Source organism: Centropristis striata, chromosome 2, assembly GCF_030273125.1.
Source record: "Centropristis striata isolate RG_2023a ecotype Rhode Island chromosome 2, C.striata_1.0, whole genome shotgun sequence".
Classification (NCBI taxonomy): domain Eukaryota; kingdom Metazoa; phylum Chordata; class Actinopteri; order Perciformes; family Serranidae; genus Centropristis; species Centropristis striata.
In genome coordinates, this window is record NC_081518.1 from 15,008,201 (window position 1) to 15,031,924 (window position 23,724).

The 23,724-nt window shown below is 38.7% G+C and overlaps 1 protein-coding gene across 1 annotated transcript; it reads left to right on the plus strand.

Annotated features, from left to right (window-relative positions):
* Positions 1-1,329: 1,329 nt before the first annotated feature.
* Positions 1,330-23,171, plus strand: ace2 (angiotensin I converting enzyme 2). The gene is made up of 18 exons (XM_059355379.1): positions 1,330-1,518; positions 1,602-1,760; positions 1,915-2,008; positions 9,147-9,290; positions 10,182-10,297; positions 10,414-10,519; positions 11,529-11,626; positions 11,778-11,947; positions 14,070-14,296; positions 17,235-17,379; positions 17,651-17,749; positions 19,009-19,131; positions 19,693-19,871; positions 21,039-21,097; positions 21,239-21,336; positions 21,444-21,560; positions 22,526-22,720; positions 22,815-23,171. The coding sequence occupies exons 1-18, from the start codon at positions 1,330-1,332 to the stop codon at positions 22,918-22,920; spliced, it is 2,424 nt and encodes an 807-aa protein (XP_059211362.1). The 3' UTR covers positions 22,921-23,171.
* The last annotated feature ends 553 nt before the right edge of the window (positions 23,172-23,724 follow it).

Consider the following 23,724-nt stretch of genomic DNA (forward strand, 5'->3'; position numbering starts at 1 on the left):
AACTCTTTTGTTGTTGGTGGTAATAGATTAAAATAATAAACCTTGCCCTCGTGGCTGATTTCATATCAGCATTTAGGGCCGAACTAACTGTGCATGACTTGCATTTTATCTGGTGCTGGGAAGCCCACGGCTACCAGATAAGAAGGTTGGAGGCTCGTCCAGTGCTTTTGTTTCCTGTTTCCTTGACTTTTCTCCTCAAAGGGTCATGTTTTTTCAACAAATTACACTTAAAGAAAATCACTAGCAAGAACAAAGGCCCCAAGTGCATTTTTGTTTTTCACATTCTTATAGTAGATAGTGATCATCTATAATTATGTATAGGTTTTATTAAAAAAAAAGGAAATACATTAAAAAAGACAAAACAAGATCAAATGTTTCAAAAATTATGACAAAATTGAAATGAAAGCAATTTAAAAGAAGACATATTTTGTTATATTTCAAAGGAACAGTCAATAGAAACAATTTCTTTAATGGTTTGCTCATAATTCATTGTGTTTTTTTGGTGCTTTTAATGTACTGTAAGGTGCAGAATGTTTATTTTCATTGTGGTTGTGTTGACATTGCTCATCCTTCAATAAAAATGTAAAAAAAAAAAAGTCATATTTCACATGTCCCACGTTTCCAGTGGTGGAAAATAACTAAGTGCATTTACTCAAATACAATTTTGAAGTACTTGTCCTTTACACTGTTTTTTTCATCCTTTAAGTGACTCTACTCCTCTACATTTTAAAATGAAATCATGTTTAGTCTGCTATAATTATCTGACAGCTCAAGTTACTTTTCTGTTTAAGTATGACTTTTAAAAAAAAAAAGTGTGATCATCTTATAGAATACCAACTTTAAAGACCAGGCTTTTCATGACAACATTTCTTATGTTCCAAGGGATCAGTCAGTACAATTTATTCAATGTTTTTTTGTTTTTGTACTGTAAGGTGCAGCATGTTTATATGAATTATGGTTATGTTGACATTGCTCACCCTGCTTCTTCTGCCAAAAGATTTTGATTTATGTGTTCTCATGTTGAGAGAGAAGCCTTATCAGAAGAACTTAATTGCTCACTACACAAATATAACTACCATATAGGCCATATTTCGCAGCTGATAATGTATCAAAGTATAACACACACTCCCCCTTATGTGAAGACAGCCCAGTATTCCTCTGAATCATCCAATCTGTAAATGAAAACTCAGATACACCCTCAGTTATGGCTCTGCTGTCCAAAGGCCAAGGCAGTACAGAAGGTTACTGAAACTGTATAACAGAGTACAGTGTCCCTCCTTCTCAGAGTTTCAGTAGTGTGTCTGTGTGGATGGACCTGAAGCAGCCAACATGTCTTTCAGGGTTCTTGTAGCGGTGCTCGCTTTCTCCTGCGCAGTTTCTGCTCAGTTGAATGTGGAGAACCAGGCGAGGGAGTTCTTGCGGGAGTTCGACGAGCAGGCTACTCAGCGTATGTACACTTACTCGCTGGCGTCATGGGCCTACAACACCAACATCACTCAGGAGAACTCAGACAGACTGGTGAGCATTCAGAGTGTGTAGCTACTGTAGATCGACCAGTGATCACAACAGTATTTTAACGTGCGTCTCTTCATTCTACACAGTCAGTAGAGGGGAAAATTTGGGGCGATTTCTACACCAACGTTTCAGAAGAGTCCTGGCGATTCCCCATCGAAGAGATCAAGAATCCAGAAATCAAATTACAGCTCATCTCCCTACAGGACAAAGGCGCTGGTGCCCTAACACCAGATAAAGCTGCACATGTAAGACAATTGTTTAGTTGAATTCCTCTATATGATGGATTTGCCTTACATTATCATGTTTGTAAAAGCTGCAAAAAACACATCTTCTGGACTTTTTTCTCTTTGTGCTTCAACTTTTTTTATCCTTGTGTTTTCTTTTAAAATCTACTTGCAGCTGAGTAAAGTCCTGAGTGAGATGAGTACGATCTACAGCACAGCGACAGTGTGTCTCAAAGACGATCCCCTTAACTGCCAGACTTTGGAGCCAGGTACGACTCTGTTAATAAGGACCTGTAATGGCAACGTGGCTGCCTGCTACTGTCAGCCAAAGTCTAATAAAACGGTTTATAATTAACAGAAAAGGAAATGCCTTTTATTAAAGCCTGTACAGAGGTTTTACCAAAACACTAATTCATCATGGGACTTATGTTGTCAACACTTTCTTACTGTTGAGTTCTTTTATTTTTAACAACAACAAAAAATACACTTAAATACAGGATCACACCCACATGTTTTCAGTGGTGAAAAGTAACTAAGTGCATTACTCAAATACAATTTTGAGGTACTTGTCCTTTACTTTAGTATTTTCTTTTTTAGGTGACTTGTACTATACATTTACACCTCTACATTTTATTAGGAAATCATTTTAACTCTGACAGCTATAGTTACTTTTCTGTTTCAGTTTATAAAATTCCATTTTTAGAGATTAAAGATTAAAGTATTTTTTGCTCGTGAACCCTCACACTTCTCAATCCTCAATACTCTTTGCCATATTTCAGACATTGTCTGTGTGTTGTTTCCAGTTTCACGAAAGAGAGATTTCTCTTTTAAAGTTCTCTGATGATTTAATTTGAATACCTGTTTGGGACCAAAGATAGCCTAAGGCAAGGCAAGGCAAGGCAAGTTTATTTGTATAGCACAATTCAACACAAGGTAATTCAAAGTGCTTTACATACACATTAAAAACAGCAAGACACAATTGAAAACAATAAAAACAGTCAATTAAAACAGGGAAGATACAGCAGGATAAAAAAAAAAAGAAATAATAAAAAGCACAAGTCAAACATTGTGTAGTTAAAAAGTAAGGGCAGTAGAGTAGAGCAGATAAGTGTTAAAGTTAAGAGTACGCTTCAGTAAACAATAGTGTTTTTAGTCCTGATTTAAAGGAGCTGACCGTTTGGGCAGACCTCAGATCTACAGGTAGTTTGTTCCACAGGTGAGGAGCATAATAACTGAAAGCTGCCTCACCCCGCTTAGTTCTTGTTTTTGGGACACGCAACAAGCCAGCTCCAGATGACCTAAGGGGTTGTAGGATAAATCCGTAGATAAATCCACATTGAAATGTGACCTAAGCATACAGGTGAAATATCAAACTCAGGGGAAAGGAAGGCCTGTTGGATGAAAGTCAGCATAGCGTATCCTGAGCGGAAGATCTGGTTAATACGATAACATTAAAATAAGAATAGGAGCTCCCAGGTGTACTCACATATCAAATGATTGTCATAACAGGAAAGTACAGGACAGTAAAACCTTAGTTACAAAGAAACAGTGACGCACGAATTGAAGTGAAATGAGTTTGTGAGAGGCGTTGTCTCTCAGTTGTTGTTCTGACCATTGGATGTAATGTTTCATATGTTTTACTATCTGCCAATTAAATCCCGCACAAGGCTGTGATTCGATACTATCTGTTCGTCAAGTGTTTTCTTTAAAGATTTTCTACAACAGGGTCTGGATGCTTCATAGAGAGGGAGCAGATCAAGCATGTAATTTGGTCCGAGACCATTCAGAGCTTTGTAGACCAGCAGTAAGATTTTAAAATCTATCTTCTGACTCACAGGAAGCCAGTGTAGTGATTTAAGGACCGGTGTAATATGGTCCAGTTTCCTGGTGTTTGTGAGGACTCTGGCGGCAGCGTTCTGGATCAGCTGCAGCTGCCTGATTGATTTTTTGTTAAGACCTGTGAAGATGCCATTGCAGTAATCCAACCTACTAAAAATAAATGCATGGATAAGTTTTTCCATGTCTTGTTTGGACAGAAGACCCTTAATTCTAGCTATGTTTTTCAGGTGGTAATAGGCAGATTTAGTGATAAGCTTTAGATGGCTGTTGAAGTTCAGGTCTGAATCAATAATTACACCAAGATTTCTGGCTTGATTTGTAGCTGTCAATGACATAGAGCCAAGGTGAGCGCTGATCTTAGATTTCATTTTTAGGGCCGAAAATGATCACCTCTGTCTTCTCTGCATTTAGCTGGAGAAAGTTCTGGCACATCCACTCATTGATTTGATGAATACAGTTACTCAATGAGAGTAAGGGACCGTAGTCGTGTGAGGACACTGAAATGTAGAGTTGTGTGTCATCGGCATAAGTATGGTAGGAGATGTTGTGATGTTCCATAATCTGAGCTAGCGGTAGCATATAGATGTTGAATAGAAGCGGTCCGAGAATGGACCCTCGAGGAACCCCACATGTGATCTTAGTTCGCTCAGACTCATGGTTTCCAATTGACACAAAAAAGTCCCTATCTTGTAAGTAAGATTTGAACCATTGTAGCACAGTGCCAGTGAGCCCCACCCACTGTTCCAGTCTGCTGACTAGTATGTTATGATCAACTGTGTCAAATGCAGCACTGAGATCCAGTAAAACCAGGACAGAGGATTTGCCTACATCAGTGTTCAGATTTATATCATTTAAGACTTTGATAAGTACAGTCTCAGTGCTGTGGTGTCGCCGAAATCCAGACTGAAATGTGTTAAAAAGATTATTTTGCATCATAAAAGCATGAATTTGCTCAAAAACAACCTTTTCAATGATTTTCCCCAGAAATGGCAGATTTGATATTGGTCTATAGTTACTAATTGTTGTGGAGTCCAGATTAGATTTTTTTAGGAGAGGTTTTATTACTGCAGTTTTCAGTTGTCTGTGGAAACTGTCCTGCTTGGAGAGAAGAATTTATTATCTGCAGTACATCCGGAGCTATGCAGTTGAAAACAGTTTTAAAAAAGTTTGAAGGCAGAATATCAAGGCAGCAGGTTGTGGGCTTTAATTTTGAAACCGTTTCCGTGAGTGTTGTGTAATCTAGGAGGCTAAAATGTCCTAGCTTGACTAGAGGATGGGAAGGCACCAGTGTTATCATTCCTGAGCTGGAGCTGCACACTGCTTGTCTTATCTGTAATATTTTGTTTGTGAAGAAGGCTGCAAAGTCATTGCATGACTTGTTAGACAGCAGCTCAGGAGGGACTGATGCTGTGGGATTTGTCAGTCTGTCTACTACAGAAAAAAGTGTGCGGGCATTATTACTGTTTCTATTGATAATCTCTGAAAAATATGACTGCCTTGCATTCTTCAGTTCTTGATTATAGTTGCGAAGACCCTCTTTATAAATATCGTAATATACTTGGAGTTTGTTCTTTCGCCACCTGCGTTCAGCTTGTCTACATACTTTTTTCTGCACTTTAACTAGTGTGGCGTTTCTCCAGGGTGACTTTTTCCTCCCCGACAGAACTTTGGTCTTAATTGGGGCGATAGAGTCGATAACAGTCAAAACATTGGAACTAAAACTGTTAACAAGGTCATCAACTGGAGCTGAGGGCAGGGTTGGTGATGGTGTAAAATCCTGGGTGAATAATGCACAAGTGTTTTCATTTATATAGCGCTTCCTGATTACCTCTGCTTCACCTTTTGTTGGATTGGCAAGGGTGGTCATTTTAAACAAAACACAGTAGTGATCAGAAAGAGCAACATCATTGACCACAACCTCAGAGATATTAAGACCTTTGGTAATAATTAGATCTAATATGTGTCCTCTGTTATGTGTTGGATCTGTGACATGCTGAGAAAGCCCAAAATTATCCAGAATATTTAAAAGTTCTTTAGCACACCCATCTTCAGGATTATCAACATGAATGTTAAAATCACCTACTAAAACAACACAGTCAAAATCTAGGCACACAACAGACAGTAGTTTGGCAAAGTCATCAAAAAACCTTGCATCATATTTGGGGGGTCTGTAGATGGTCAAATAGATTGCTCTATAGGGTGATTTTGACTGAATGGCAACATATTCAAAGGAGTCAAACTGACCATAAGACATGTTTTTGCATTGGAAGCTGTCCTTGAACAGGGTGGCAACTCCACCTCCTCTCTTATGTATTCTTGCTTCACTGAAGAAACTAAAATTTGGGGGGGTTGACTCAATAAGAACTGCTGCACTATTATCCTGACTTAACCAAGTTTCAGTTAAAAACATAAAATCAAGGTTGTGCTTGTGAATAAAATCATTGATTAAGAAAGATTTGCCAAGCAGAGATCTGATATTTAAAAGAGCTAAATGTAAATCCTTAACAGGAGACGCTGGTGAGTTTGGAGGATGACATGCTATACTCAGTAGATTGGCAGAGTTAATTGAACTCTTTTTATTTCTCACCAGTTTGATCCCTTTTCCGTTACTTATTATCACAGGGATTGAGAAAGCTGACTGAACTCCATGGGGCCCTGACTGCTGCTGGAACAGAGCAATCTTGATATTGATATCAGAGTCTGGACCCGGCACATATCAGTCAGACTGACAGATAGGGTCATTCAGGGATTCCCAGGTATGGTGATTCAGAGGGGGTGGGGGAGGGCGGTGACTTTTGGTTGAGCGTTCTTTCCGAGGTGGTGGAGTGGGAGGGGCTGGATGTGGGAGGTCAAGGGGGGTAAATAAGGGATTTTGGCGAGGTGTTAGCTGGATTCCAATCTTGACAAGGCTCTTCATCCTGTCTGTGAAATCCAGAAGTGGGGAGTCCTGGCTGCATGGAGAGAGTTGGAGGCTGGGTGGGGTCTGGGGGGGTGAGGGTTGGGGGCTGGGTGGAGTCTGGGAGGGTGAGGGTTGGGGGCTGGGTGGAGTCTGGGGGGTTGAGGGTTGGGGGCTGGGTGGAGTCTGGGGGGGTGAGGGTTGGGGGCTGGGTGGGATCTGGGGGGGTAAGGGTTGGGTGTCTCCTGCCGTGACTTGGTGAGACTCCCCTCGTTGGGCTGTTGGGGCTGGTGGAGACTCCATTTTTTGGGGAGAGGATGATGATGCTGGCGGCTCTCTCAGACTCTGCTGTCCTCCATGGTCAGTCCTTATCAAAGCGTCCTCACCAGAGTGACGTCTTATCCGTTGTTTGGGAACGTCTTGCATGTCCTTGACACAGGCTGCTTGTGTGTGACGCAAATGATAAAAAATGTTGGAGCTTAGCAACTGCACTCCTGCCTTGTTAAGGCGAAATCCATCTGCCTTAAAGAGGTGCCTGCGTCCCCAAAAGATGTTGAAATTGTCAATAAAGTTCATTGATTGGGCGGCACACATATCTTTGAGCCATCTGTTTAGCATCATCAGCCTGCTGAATCTCTCATCCCCTTGCCGAACTCCTGGTAGTGGTCCACTGAAAAACACCTCAGTATTTAAACATTGAACTTTGTTAATCAGATCAGTGAAGTCTTGCTTTAATACCTCTGATTGTTGCTTCACAACATCAAGGGCTCCTGTGTGTATGATGAGAGCATTAGCTGTTGGATGCTCAGCAGCAATGTTCAGGATCTTCTTTGAGATATCAGACACCATGTCGTTGGTAAAAGTGTTTGGAGCCTAACACTAACGCCAGGCTATATCACAATTGAGATACAGTCTGGAGACCACCTATTCATTTTTCCATAGAGGAGGCGTGGTTTATGATCGTCCAGAGCCGTTTATTGGGCGCTACGAATGTCTATCATAAGCGTTTGTACGTAGGTCTTAGCGAATCGTATCAGTTATACCAGATGACGCATGTAGAGTGACAGAAATTCAACGAGGAAGCATCGAGGAAGAAGACGACTGATGTTTACATAGCCAGACTAGCCCATCTCTACTTTGGGACTAAAATGCTCAATTCTGCTTCTCCAACGTTTTTCTGCAGCATGTTCTGGCTCTTGCTGCTCTATAGTTTCAGCTTACAGTCTACCGGCAGTGTTGGTGTGTCAGTGTGTGTCTATGAGAGAGTGTTGGAGGGAGGGGGGCTGCTTGCTGTTTTGCTACTCCAGTTCTTGCTTTCTGCAAGATTATTTATTTTTACGCCTTATTCCCCCTCATGTCATTCAGCCACACACATCCACTGATTTTATGGGCAAAAACAAGCTGCTGCGGGTCTCTCAGTGGTTCCGCTCTCCCCCGGCAAGCAAGGCTAAAACATCCCTTTTGGTGGTGATAAAAGGCGTGTAAAGCCAAACGTTGTTCTTCTTTTAAAATAAACTTTTGCTCTAAACTATCTAGAACACTGTCTACAGCTAGATCCAAAGAGAGCTTCGCGTCTCCTGCAGCCATGTTGGATCCGTAAGCAAACTACAAGCTTCCGTCTGTCCAATAGTAAGCGTCATCATCTTGCCGTCCCTCCCCGTTCTGTGATTAGATCCCAAAAGCAGAGCTAAGAATCTGCTATAGACACCAGACTGTATTGCAGTTCGAAAAGAAATCAAGCGCACAAGGCAGTATGGGTATACCCAGGCTAGACCAAAGAGGTTTTATTATCCAATATGTTATAAAACTACAAAAGAGAACAAAAAGTAATATAGATGCTGAACTTAGTTTTTTCTTATATCCTATCATCTTTAATTAACTTGTTACCATCAGATTTATCTTGTGTCCCTTTGGAGGGGGCTTGAACCTCAGGTTTGGAACCACTGGACTGAACTCTCAAACTAAATGAGATAAAACTAACATGATTAACATGATATCAGGCACAGACCGCACAGTATTGCTGCAGAACAGATACTTTTAATTTTGATACTTTCAGTACATTTTTAATAATACTTCAGCACATTTACTTCAGTGGGATTTCTTATGACTTATTTGTAATAGTATATATTTTTTAGAATGTTCTAAAATTCCTGCATTAAAAGTAGCGATATTACAATAGAAAAATACTATTTGTACTACAGTACAAATACAATTTGTGTATCCAAGATCCCACTTGAGTAAAAGTATGGAATATTGGCAGCAAAATTTATTTGAAATATGAAGTACTACTAGTACTAAATTATTATGCAAAATGCATCCATTGAGAGTGTAATATGTATTAATTATATTATTATTATTGATGTAAGCAGCTTTAAAGAACTGTATTTAATTTGGGGAATTTGAATCTATAATAATACAGATTTTATAACCTTTATATTATTTATATTATAGTTTATATATTTTACACATAAAGTTGTGTGATACATGCAGGTGAAAAAAATATATAAAATTCCACCCTAAAATGTATTGGAATAATAGTGTCTATTCCAATACACTGCAACCATACTTTTTTTTGTGTAAATGTTCTTTTTACATTTTTTATTGGTATATGTTTGACGATCAATTTGATCAACGTACTCACTGACTTGTTCGATGTGTTCCTCTGTTTACAGGCCTGGAGCACGTAATGTTCAACAGCATAGACTACGCCGAGCGTCTGCATGTGTGGGAGGGCTGGAGGAGAGAGGTGGGGAAGAAGATGAGGCCTCTGTACGAAGACTATGTGGATCTGAAGAACGAAGCTGCAAAACTTAACGGTGATACATCTTTCTTGCTCTTGTTAATGCACTTAATGTGAATCTTTGACTGTAAGACTTTGAGTTTTTCAAGGAACTACATTGACAGAAGCTAATGCTACAGAGAGTGTAAGACAAATCACAGAGGTGTTCTTAGGCTGGCAAAAGTACTTATACCTTTTTGATACTACATGTTTAAAACAATACAATCTCTGCTAAAAGTGCATTTGATAGTATCAAAAGTATCAAAGCTCTAAAAAGCAGATCTACAATCAGATTTTAAGCCCAAAGCTGCACAGATTAACAACACTCTCTCCAGCAATTAACCCCCCCCCCCCCCCCAAAAAAAGCAAAAAATTATCACATTTTGTGTGCCTGTACAAAGGACTACTTTCATTTTTTTGCCATAAGAATGAATGAATAACTTGTTTATTTTGAGCAAAACAAAAATCTAAAAAAAAATAAAATAAAAACAAACAGATTTCGTATAACGAACAAAACATCAGCAAACATGCTCGAAAAGCAAGCAAGAAGTGTACACTTATACTCCTACGCCTTCTCATTACACCTCTATCATTTCTATATAAGATATTATATAATATATTTATATAATGCCATGGTATCGAAAGCACCATTAACTTGTTTTTTTTTATATAGTTTATTAGTTTAATGTTCTGTGTCGTAAAAAAAAAAAAAAAAACCTTATGGTGTTCAGTGATTGGATGCTCCCAGGAGATTTTTCTAACACAGCGTGTCTTAACCTCTAAGTCATGTAATAGATACAGTCCAACTTACCTCACTGTCCAAAAGGGAGTCAGCTACAAAACTACAAAAAAAACTTGTGTAGTGGCAGTTTTAGTGTGACTTAAATGTGTCTGTCTTACACTTTCTTTCCCCCTCTATCTGTTCCAGGTTTTGAAGACTATGGAGCTTACTGGAGATATAACTATGAGACCATTGAGGAGAAAGCTCCGTTCAAGTACACCAGAGACGAGCTGATGGATGACGTCCGTTCTGTATACAAAGAGGTACGTCTCCTTGGATTGTATGTGTTTCAGAGCATATGCATTAAGAGAGTAAGAATGTACAGTTCTTTACTGTTTAAAGTAATTAACAACACTAATTAATTGTTTTTTTTTCACAGATCATGCCCTTATACAAGGAACTGCATGCCTATGTGAGAGACAGGCTTGAAAAGGTCTATAAAGGACACATTGATCCAAAAGGACCTCTGCCAGCCCACCTGCTGGGTATGTCTTCTCTTGCTTGACCAAAAGAATAATATAATAATAATATTAATATTAAAAAAGGACAAAATTCTGAAAAAGTGTCTGTGTGCAGCCTCCGAATCATTATTCAGGAAAACACAGATAATGTAGCATGAACAAATTCAATTCAATCATTTTTCTACCAGAAGTTGCTTGTTATTGTTTCGGATGGGTGGGGGGTCAACGACATTGACACGTTGTTACTTTACATTATGATTTTTGAAATGATGAAAAAATACAGTGTGAGGATGTGGAAATAATATACAGTTAATTATATGCCAATATTAGATTAATTAGATTCTTTGAAGGCACAACAAATGCATGGCCAATGGATATTAGGTTTGAAAATAAATTATGTGACCAAAATAATGGGACTTTGGGTATAAACAATGCCTGTTCTGGGCTACTTCCCGAATACGGATACCGAGTCAGATCATTTTGTTGGCTGAACAGATACAGATACAGATACAGATACAGATGATGACGTCTCTGTACGTTGCAGCAGTAGAATCCAATTTGTAGATGCAAACTTGTACTGTAACTCTGGTTTTCATCAGAAATAATTACAAACTGATCTTACAGTGCATTAAATGTAACAATATATAGAGAAAACAGCTTTAGAGCAGTAACATTTCAATGTTTCTGTACGTTTTAAGTCCAGAACTCCCCCTATTATGTTTGAAAAATGTGAAAAAGCAGCTTGCAAAATTAGCTTTACTTGTGTATTTTATAGCTTTATATTGTTTATGTTTTTTTGAGATTCGGTAAAGACATAAATCTGACCTTTGGGGTTTTTTATTTAGTGAATTGTTTGGGTGTTTAAAAATAATCATACAGGGGGAAAATAAGAAATAGAAAATCTAAAATGAACGTAGACTCCATTCTTTGATTGCAACTACGTAAATCAGACTTAGGTCTGCCAAAGGACATCTCAGTGTCTGTGAAGAGCATTTGCAGTGAAAAATAATAACCTTCTGTGTTGATCGTTCAGGTGACATGTGGGGAAGATTCTGGACCAACCTGTACCCTCTGACAACCCCTTACCCTAATGAAGAAGATATTGATGTCACCGACGCTATGAAGGCACAGGTCCAGTACAATTTAGTTGACTTGGTTATTCTTATGAAAAAGTACATTTTGTATTTCAGTGCCTGCGGTGATAAAGACATTAAGGAAACAATACATTAAAGTTATCTATAGGTAGTGAAACTTTTTTACCAGATGTCAATTTGGATTTCAGAAGTGGAATGTGACGCGGCTTTTCAAAGAAGCAGAAGAGTTCTTCATGTCGGTGGGTCTATATGAGATGCTCCCAAACTTCTGGACTGAGTCCATGTTCGAGAAGCCTAACGATCGCAAGGCGGTCTGCCACCCCACAGCCTGGGACATGGGGAACAGGGAGGACTTCAGGTAGGAAACATCCACAGAAATGCACATATTATATAGCAAGGTCAGCTTAACAGATGGCACCAATGGTAGAATGGATTTATTACTGATGAACAAATATTGGTGGAAGTGGATTATTTCAGGATGGCAGCCTTTTTGTTTTAGTGCTCTTATAGATACCCACAATGCCCTGATTACGGGAGAAAAATGTTGTTTTTTTTCAAAGTGTTGCTTTGCATGTTGCGGAATAGCCATGAAAAAAAAAGTACTGATCCGAAGGAGAGTAAGAACTAGGGCTGGCCGATATGGACCAAAAGTCATATCTGGATATATTTAGGCTGAGTATTGATATACGATATATATCCTGATATTTTTTATCACAAACTGAGAGCAAATGTTCAGTCAAAGTCAGCCCAGTATAACATGTCACAAGTAGTTTTATTGAAACCGTTTATTTAAGTGAACATAAATATTGTTATAACAGCAGGAGTATCTTTTCTTTTTTTTTAAATTAAAGCTCCATAAAGTGCGGATTTAAATTAAAAAATATCTTAAATAAAAATAGCCTATGAAATAAAACATGCCAATCTTTTTCTGAAATCAAAATATTTATATGAGAAAAGAATAACGAACATTACAAAATAACTAAATATGACAAGGACAGCATTTATGTATAAAAAAAAAATCTAACTATATCGATATATGCAACATTTTCTAAATATATTGATATATTTTTATATCGATATATTGCCCAGCCCTAGTAAGAACTAGATGTGGTTACAAAGTACAATTTCTCAAGTATTTACTTAAGTACAGTTTTGAGCTACTTGTTCTTTATTTAAGTATTTCCATATATGTAACTTTATACTACTTCACTACATTTTCGAGGCAAATGTTGTACTTTTTATTACACTACATTTAGCTGCCAGCTTTAATTACTTTTCAGGTCAAGATTTAACTTTAAACTTAAAAATACGATAATTTTAAAATTATTACCCATGTTTATAAATTAAACCTCATGACAGTATAGTAAGTTGTTAAAATGAACCACACCCTAAGAAAATGAAAATGCTGCTTACATAAATGCATGAATAATAATAATAATAATTTTAATAATAATGCTTTAAAATAAGAATGCTTTCAAAAATAGAAATGTTAATAGTTTATATTTTATCAATTAACAAAACAAAGTAATTGAACAGAAGAAAATTCAAATCAAATCAATATTTGGTTTGACCACCCTTTGTCTTTAAACCAGTATCAATTATTTTAGGCATTTTTTCACGCCTACCTAAGACTTTTGCACAGTACTCTAAATTTATAACAATCTGAGTGGGACCTTCTGCATAATGAGTACTTAAAATTTTGTTTACTTTAAGTACATTTTGATGCTGATACTTTTGTACTTGTACTGAAGTAAGTTTTGATGCAGGACTTTTACTTGTAGTGGAGTAAACCTGCAGTGTGGTATTATTGCTTTTACTCAAGTAAAAGATCTGAATACTTCTTCCACCACTAATGTTTTGTCATAATTAAGCGAAATGTTAACTGTAAAAAAAAATTAAATGGCACTTCATATCGAAAAGGTTGTAATTCCCTTTTAAAGAACAAAATCTATCAGATGCTCTGATATTGTTGACTCTAAAATAAATAAATTGTTGTCCAAACACAAGCAGGTCCTTCTCGAAAACGTGATTTATATTTGAGTTTGTGTGTGTTAAGGACAGTAATCTTACTGTAGATCAGTACATGAGAGCCATAAATATGAACTTGCTGAAACAACAATATTGATCAATCACTGAGTCATTCTTTCCTGCTGATAAAGATAACCAAAGTCTTTATGTTGTCAAATATTAATCAATATACTTGCTTCAGATGTTTCGAAAGGTTTGAGTGTTTATAGCATAAACGTTTGCTCAAATTCAAGATATAACTCTCTCCAAATTTCACAGCTCCTCAAGTGTCTGTTTGGGTTCAGATAATTAAAAAATATCAAAAACCTTTTGCTTCAGTGTTTGTTGTTTCTGCCTCATCGGAAACATGTTGCGCAGGTTTATTGGTTCAGTATATCTGATATGGCTTCATGCCATGTCTGCATGACACATCGTAACTGCTGACATTAACACTTCTCCCGTCATGTCTCCAGGATCAAAATGTGCACCAAGGTCAACATGGAAGACTTCCTCACGGTGCACCATGAGATGGGCCACAACCAGTACCAGATGGCTTACCGTAACCTGAGCTACCTCCTGAGGGACGGCGCCAACGAGGGTTTCCACGAAGCTGTCGGAGAAATCATGTCCCTCTCTGCTGCAACACCCACACACATGCAGAGCCTGGGACTCCTACCTCCTGACTTCATCTATAATAATGGTACTGCTGACAAATTGATTCTCCAAAGCGTTCAAGCTGCTATAATCAGTAGTTTTTAATAACAATGGAAGTAATAACTTAGTTAGATTTTCTGGCCTCCAACTTCAACGCTGTTTCTATCAACAGGCCGCTGTTTTCCATGAAAAAAACTCTAAAAGCTCACTGCTCCTGAGCACTGGAGCGTTTATCTGGTAAAGAGACGAACATTTCCCACAGGAGTTTGTGGAGACCAAAACACAGCTAGAAGGAGAATAGTGCAGCAGATAACCAAAACAATCGTTCAGTTTGTGATAAAAGCCTGAAATTTGGTACACATATAGCCAAAGGCATATCGAAAAGATTTGGATATGGAGGCATCATGAATTTTCAACATGGCGCCCATGGCAGCCATTTTTCAAAATGGCCACCAGCAATGCCTGTTTTCTTATGAGTGACAGACATAATGTGATATTTTAGACATATTTACCATATATTGTACTTGGTAAATGTCTATAGGATAATTGAAAAGTATCATTTCATATTCAAGATGGCCGCCATTTCCCAAGATGGCAGCCGTCACTTTTATGACGGTCTGATATGTATGATGGGGGAGGTCTCCGACTGGGACAGAAGAGTGATCTGCTTCCATGCCTGGAACAAGTTCACAGTGCATACTCAGAAAGTCCAAAGGTTACCTGTACCATTGTAGATGGGGCAGCCATCATCCAGATGCTGAAACCAAGTTCAGTAAAAACCTTCAATGACTATGCCCATGGGATCTTCATTCCATATCTGACCAGAAAACTTGAAAGTGTGTCCAGGCTTGATCTGGTGTGGGACCTCTACTTGTCTGATTCTCTGAAAGCTGCTACAAGAGCAAAGCATGGAACTGGGATTCAGAGACATGTGGTAGGTGATGTAGCCATTCCCAGGAACTGGCCAAACTTCCTGAGTTGACAGCAATAAGACAGAATTGTTTGCCTTTCTCTCAAAAGCTCTGCTCACATCGTTACTGCAGGAGGACAGACAGCTTGTTATCACTAGTGACATAGAAGTCCTTAGCAAGCCGTCACTCCCAGATAGGTCTTCGATTGCTCCTTGTACACATGAGGAAGCCGATAGTCGCATGTTATTACATGTAGCCCATGCAGCAAGAAATGGCCATCATAAGATCATGATTCAAACAGTTGATACTGATGTTGTGGTGCTAGCTGTGGCAGTGGCTCAGACTCTACAACCAGAAGACGAGCTTTGGTTGGCTTTCGGAACTGGAAAGAGTTTCCGATACTTAGCAGCCCATGAAATTGCAGCAGGGCTAGGACCTGAGAAAGCACGTGCGCTACCACTGTTCCATGCAGTGACCGGTTGCGACACTGTGTCAAGCTTTGTTGGCCATGGGAAAAAGACCGCGTGGGCTGTATGGACTGTGTTTCCTGAACTTACGCATGCCCTGTTGAAACTGTCTTCAGCCCCAACTGAGATACCACAAGAGGTAATGGCCACAATTGAGAGGTTTGTTATCCTACTCTATGACCGAACCAGCACATGCACAGAAATAGATACGGCAAGAAGGAAGTTATTCGCCAAGAGGCACAATGTAGAATCAATCCCTCCGACCAAGGCTGCCCTGGAAGAGCATGTCAAGAGAGCAGTTTACCAAGGAGGTCATGTGTGGGGTCAAGTGCTGGTGTCAACACCAGAACTACCTTCATCGTGCAAATGGGGTTGGTCAAAGACATCTGAGGGAGACTATGAACCCTTCTGGGCATGCCTACCAGATGCAGGCCAGTCCAGTTATGAACTTGTCTCTTGCAAATGTAAGAAGGGTTGTGTTGGGCATTGCAAGTGCAAAAAAGCTCAGTTGCAATGCACTGCCCTCTGCTTCTGTGAAGGCGAGTGTGAATAGTCTTCCTTGTGATAGACCCTAGATTTGGCCTCACTTAACATATGTCTTGTGAGATAGAGCAAATATTCTCAGAAATTCTACATTTGCTAATTCTAATTATGCATCAAGAAAAAGAACGTCCCAGAGCCGCGATGGGGGGACCGAGTGATCCGGGCTCTGTACCACCTCCGGAGGTAGTAACAGAGGCGTTAAATTGGTGAGAAGGTTTGAGGCAGGATCAGTGTGAACCAGCGTAACCAGCAAGACTGAAAATGTGTCACGTACATTATTTGTGCGAGCAATACTCTGGGAATAAGAGAGAAGGATGACCGTATCATCAGAAACACGCCTCTCACTTGAGTCCGACCGTAATCGAATCATGTTCAGCTAAATGCAGAACAACTTTGCTATGTAGAATCTCTACAGCGAGAAACAGCACAATGGGCAGTTCTTGCACCATTATTGTTTTGAATGCACTCCCTGCAGCCGTCACTTATTGTACTGCTGCTGCTGTTACACACCACTACCGTCTCCTACCACTTCAATGCCAGATTTCAATGTGAATGGACTAATGTTGGCTAATATTACGCCGTTACTGAATCAGTATGAATGTCCTAAGGCTAAATGACAGCAGAGCTCTTTACGGCACTTCTGCAGAAACGCAGTATGAAAATAGCTTTAGAGTTCTGAACAAACCAGCAGGTACTTTATGAGTAATGCATCTCTGGGTTTCTGCCCTCAAATGGCATGTGGGATAAAAATAGCTTCATTACTGCCGGGGCCACCAGGACAGACTCGTCACACCTGTTTTCACCTTTACTCCAGTGAAACCAGATAATCATGCATCACATGACCTTAGGCCCTCTGCTAACTGTGACACAAACTGTCAGCTACTTACAGAGTCTGCTTCTGGTTTCTGCAGTTAGCTCACTGAAATGTCCCAAAAGAGAACAATATTACCTGAATAAAGTTGCGTTTCACTGTCCTTTCTAAACACAGTTCTAAACTTGTTCAGACCACAGACAGACAGACCCTTATCACTTTCTGCACGTTTCCTTTTTTTTTGTCTCGCAGAAACGGAGATCAACTTCCTGCTGAAACAGGCGCTCGCCATCGTGGCCACGCTGCCGTTCACCTACATGCTGGAGGAGTGGAGGTGGCAGGTGTTTGCTGGAAACATCACCGAGGATGTTTGGATGAAGCGCTGGTGGGAGATGAAGTAAGCAGAGAAGCATCTGTTAATAATCCACATCATTTGTGCAGTCTGTGATCTAATTCTAGTTTCACTATAATAAAATTTTGTCATGACATCAAAAGTGGAGATGCTGCAGGCAAGAATTCACCTATGGCTAAGCCACACCCCCAAATGCGATGAGCCAATCACAGTGCGCATAGCTAACTCAATACACTCGGACATTCTCTGTGTCACCTCGGCGGCCGCTGTGGTCGAGCATTAGCCTGCATCCGTTCTGACTCTGTCGTCATTACAGGAGGGAGCTGGTGGGGGTAGTGGAGCCTGTGCCAAGAGACGAGACCTACTGTGACCCGCCTGCTCTGTTCCATGTATCTGGAGACTATTCTTTCATCAGGTAACACTCCCCCTGTAAAGCTATACAATAAAAAAAGTTTTTGGTGTGGAACCATTTCTTAACACTTCTTTAAGAAGAAAAAATCGCATTGGATCATTTTAAAAAAGATTTTGCTCTTTTTTGACTCACTTCTTTTCACATTTTCTGTTAAAATGATTCTCTTTTGCTTTCAGGTTTTATATAACACCGATCAGTTCGACCTTAAATCTTGCCAACAGCTCCCCTGGAGAACTTGCTTATTGATAAAATGTAAAAAATGTAACCCCCTGTTAAACCAACCACCTGCCATTCCCAACTCATCATATACGGATATTAGGTCAGGAGCTGGAGGGCACAGAGCGAACAAGAAATACTAAAACATACCTGGACCTAGACCAGGTTAGACAACCTGTGGCTCTGGAGCCACATGTGGCTCTTCAGGACATCTGCAATGGCTGCCTGTGGCTGTGACAAAAAATATATGAAATTAAACATTATTTCTTTACATTTTAATTATCATTTATCATTGGTTAAGGACCAAAGCAACTTTTATTCTTCAATTGTAAATATGTGTTGCTAATAAATGGCGTTATAAGGCAATTAAAATGTGCATTATAGCTTACGAAAGACTGTGGCCTGAAGCCTCAACCTCTAAAGTTTACCAACTTCAAGTCTACTTTTGAGTTTCTCTAGCGAGGCTAGCTTTCTCCTGAGATATTTCTTCAGTGTCCTGCCTCTCCTCTTTGCACTTGTGTCCTTCCTGCATTATGAAAAAAGAATGTTAATAAATGCTCCTTATGACGTGTTATTAATGTTGGTAGACTAATTTAGACGAAGTAGGCTGTTTTATCTTCATCATAAGACTGAATACAAGGTTTGTGGCTCCATAACAACATTTATTTTTGGTGTAAAGGTTGCCGACCCCTGACTTAGACTGGTTTTTACTAGAGTAAAAAGACGTGCTTTGGATGTATTTGTGATTGAAATGAAGAATCTCACACCTTCACAAGCAAGATGAAGTAGCTGAGTAGTAAAGCTCTGAGATATTAAGTATAACTAGAGAATGTGATTCCTGAAGAAATTGCGGTAGGAATAGTGGATGCTGCATATTTGACGCTACGCTGCCATGCTGGCAGGAATGTGTGAGAAGATTTTGATGTAATAGAAACAAGAATTTGTCTCCAGCTCCAGAAGAACAGCCAAACAGTTCTGATACCATGCTTAATGTGTGTGTGTGTGTGTGTGTGTGTGTGTGTGTGTGTGTGTGTGTGTGGATACAGGTACTTCACAAGAACCATCTACCAGTTTCAGTTCCAAAAAGCGCTCTGTGATGCGGCTGGTCACACCGGCGCCTTGTCTACATGTGATATTACTAATTCTACAGCAGCAGGAACGAAACTGAGGTACGGACAACTTGCTGTTTCATAGAATCAGATCGTTGTTTTCTGTTTCTATTCTCTATCTCCATTGTTTGAAATAAAAAGAGAAATCATGTCTAAGTCATGTATTGATGTAGCACTGCATATACAGCGGCAAGAAAAAGTTTAAAATCCTTTGAAATGACCTAGTTTTCTGCATTCATTTATCATTAGTTGTGATCTAATGTACAAACAATTATAATATTTCATGTCATGAAAAAGCAGGTGAACCCTTAATGACTCCAACAAGAGCAAATTGGAGTCAGTAGTTAGCAAACATGTAGTCCAATCATGAAACAAATGTGAATGTTTCAATGTGTTCAATGAAATGTTATAATTGTTTGTGTGGTTTTAGGTTAAGCATATTGTGTTTGTCTATACTTGGGACTTCGATGAAGATCAGATCACATTTTATGACAAATTAATGCAGAAAACTACTTAATTCCTAAAGGTTCACATACTTTTTCTTGCCACTGTATTACACAGTTGTGGTACATATACGTATAAACAGAGCAGTCATTTATCAGCATCATTTTTTTCTGTTAGGAATATGTTAGAACTGGGAAGGTCCCAGTCCTGGACCCGGGCTTTGCAAACAATATCTGGTGATGTGAGGATGGACGCTGGCCCTCTGTTGGACTATTTCCAAAAACTCCACGACTGGCTGAAGGAAGAGAACCAGAAACAAAACAGTAATGTCGGCTGGGATCCATCAATCGATTCATGTGAGTGAAGATCATTACACCTGAAATAACAATTCATTTTCTAAGGGTAATAATTTTGTGTAATATGCTTATGTCCCCTTTTTTTTGCTGAGAGGTATGGTAACTATGATGTTGGAGGTTGTTAGCATGGCACAAAGACTGGGAACAGTGGGAATCAGCTAGCCACAAACTTATATATTCACTTATTAAAACATTATATCTTCTTTGTTTAATTTGTACAAAAAAATGTAAAAACAGCCTGTTGTGGTTTTATGGAAGCATGTAAGATCCCTTGAAACCACAATGTGCCCCTTTTTACACTTTGGTTGTTTTTTGGTTGTACACTTTGTGGATTAAACAAAGGAGATATGATGTGTGAATTAGAAAGCTCCAGAGTTGTTTTGGAAGATTTGAAAAGCTGCCCTGAAGGCATAAAACCTGTGTGAGTGCACTCTCTCACCATTATGTAATAACTGTGATGAAAAAAATACTCAATGTTACTTCTGGTGAAACATCTGCTGTGCCACTTCTCAACAGGGCACTGAAGAAAAAAAAATTCCCAGAGGACATTTTTAAGGAAGTAGAAAAAACACAGACTTAAGTCATTGCGGTTTTCAGAACCTGTATTAGCATGACCAAACTGCAGAAATTTACTAGAATGCACATTTCCTCAAGAAAATGGGTGTGACTGCAACTTGCTTGAGAAATGTTATGTTCCAGGTTTGAAGATTTAATGACATCTGGAGAATTAGAAGTGAGAAATGTAGATCCTGGAGATCTCGTTGAAAGATAAAGTGACAGTCATGGGCCTTGAAAGTGGGTTTGGGTTTTTTTGTTTGTTACATAGATGGTGGTTATTTCCAGTTTTTCCCTTAAAAAATAAATTAAATTAATAATAAATTAATGATTTTATTATTATTATTATTATTATTATTGTTATAGTTGTTGTTGTTGTTGTTGTTGTTGTTGTTGTTATTATTATAGCCCTTTTTTATTATATTCTTTTTTTATGAAAATGTAAGGGCACTTGGTTGATAAATGTGTAATGCAAAAAAATATATGTGTGTGTGTGTGTGTGTGTGTGTGTTAAAAAAAAGTGAGAAATGTGTTTAACAATAAAATCTAAGTTTTTAAGGACTAAGGATTTGATTTGTTTTAAAAAAAATGTATTATTTATTTTATTTACAGATTCCATGAATGCCATTAAAGTGCGGATAAGTTTGAAGGCTGCCATGGGTGATAACGCTGTGAGTATTGTTCATCATCATCAATCATAATGTGTTATTACAGTATAGGGGTTACAATATCTGACTACACATGAAGTGAATTCTGCACCTTCAGTCACTTTGATATCACAGCAAATATTAATCATCTGAAACGTGTTTCAGTATCACTGGAACTCCAACGAGCTGTACCTGTTGAAAGCCAGCATCGCGTACGCTCTGAGGCAGTACTACAGCCAAAAGAACCAGACGCTTCACTTCACGTCAGTTTCATCCACTAACCACAAAATATGACCATGACCAACATGAAATGCTTTGTTTTTCTCTGACTAGCTTTTGTTTAAGAGCTTTTCTTGGTTTGTACCTGCAGAGCGGAGAACGTCCTCGCATATAACAAGACTCCCAGGATCTCCTATGAGATCATGGTCACCCACCCAGACGCTCCCCTCATATACATCCCAAAGCACGATGTGGAGGCTGCCATACGGTGAGGCGCCATCTTCATTTAACACACAAGTGCTGAGCGCAGTATAGTTGTTTTGTTTTACCATGAAAGTGCCAGAGACTAAGCAGCTGTAGTGAATTGAATTTAATGTGAAAATTTCGGACCCAGTAGATGTTGAGTAAAATATCTCAACATCTACTGGGTGGAAAATTTTGTACAGGACTTCAGGATTCTGAGACAGTAAATCTAGGGACACCTTGACAGCTATTTTGGTGCAGACATTCTTGTCCTCTTCAGGGTGAAAAGTAATAACTTTGTTAAAGGGATTGTTTAGATGTTTTTGGAGGTGGGTTTGTATAAGGTACTTATATATAGTAAGTATATATATATAGTAAGTGTATTACCCACAATACATGACAGGCCCCCAGTTTGGAGAAGCTGAAGCTAAGCAATGCACTATTTGAATTTTTACAAATGTTTTTAAAAATGTAAAACTTACACATTTTAGCCATCTAAAAAATGGTCCAGCTTAAAAAAAAATCAACATCAGTTGATTTATAGCTTTACCTTACGATCAGACAGCCCTTTCCCATGGGAAATAAAGCTGTTACCTATGCTTTCCTCAGGAGTTGCTGGTCTATTGCTGCCTTGATCGGTTAGTATTTTTGTTTTATTGTGTGACTTTGGTGTTTAAGAAGCATAGCTTGTTAATCACCAAAGCCACACAATAACACAAACAAACATAAACAATGAGGTAGCGGTAGACCAGCAACTCTCCAGTTCTTTGAGGTAAAATTAATGTTTTTGTCAATGAGGTTTGTTGGTTTTCAAGAGCGCACTAAAAGGCTCCAATTCGCCCCTGAACGATCACTTTGAAGCATCACAGAGCTGTTAACATGGCTCAAGTCTGACTTCCAACAATGATTCCAGCTAAATTGAATCCTGCTATAATTTATATAATCAACTCTTTGTGAGTTATAGTCACCCAATTTCTATATTAATTCCAGGTTATGTCGAGGCCGTATCAACGATGCCTTCCAGTTGGATGACAAGACGCTGGAGTTTGTTGGTATCCCAGCAACCCTGGCTCCTCCGGTGGAGCAGCCGGTGGAGGTATGGCTGGTGGTGTTCGGGGTGGTGATGGGAATCGTGGTGCTCGCAGGCGTCTACCTCGTCGTCTCCGGTATCAGAGACCGCAAGAAGTGAGTTGTTTAGACTCCAAGGCTCATTTCTACCATGTTTGACCAATTGACGTCCATAACCGTGGGACATTTTGTGTTTGTTGTGCGTTCGCAGGAAAAAAACAGAAAAGAAAGCCGTGGAGAATCCCTACGACACATCCATTGAGGGACAAACTAACAAAGCGTTTGATGAGAGTGATGGTGAACAAACTGGATTCTGAGTCAGCTGAAGAAAAGATGGAAGGTGTCATCGAACATCAAATATCTCCTGAAAGTTATTCATGTTTTTTCGAGTCACCTTGTAGAAAGTATACTTGATTGCACTTAATTGTAATATACTAAAGTGGGCTAGTTTTGATGCTACACATACGTTTCCTTGATACTTTGAGATGCATTAGTTGTAATTAAGTGTCTAAGTATACTTTGTACTCTGTAACAATATTTACTTTTTAATTTGTGTATACTTTAATTATACTAACTAAAGTTTTTTGAACAAATATTAATATATGTTAAATAAACTGCAATTAACTTTATTTTAAGTTTAATATACTTTAATATACTATTTTAAGTATGCCAAACACAAAAAACACATATAAATACAATTATAATAAATATGATGTATCAAAGTAGCACAGTGTCAGGTGCACTTAATTGTAGTCAATATTTTTTACAGAGTTCAAAATAATATCCTACTTTTCAGTAAAATCAAAATATATTTTTACATACAAAGAATATTTTAATAACACACCTGAAAATGTGATTTCATTGTTTTAGTTTCTGGTGCAGGTTCTAAAAATCAAAATATCCTACCTTTACCTCTCACTGTTGTTTGGTTGATAGTCAGATTTTTTTAGTGTCATGCAGCTCTAATTCAGGATAGTTGATCAAATTAAAAACAACAGTTTTTTTCATATTTCTTTTTAATATGTAATATTTGTTTTTTGTAATACTATGTAATACTTTTACTTGTTTTAAAATAGCAAATGAAATGTTGATGAAATGTCAATGCACACCTGGTAAACTGG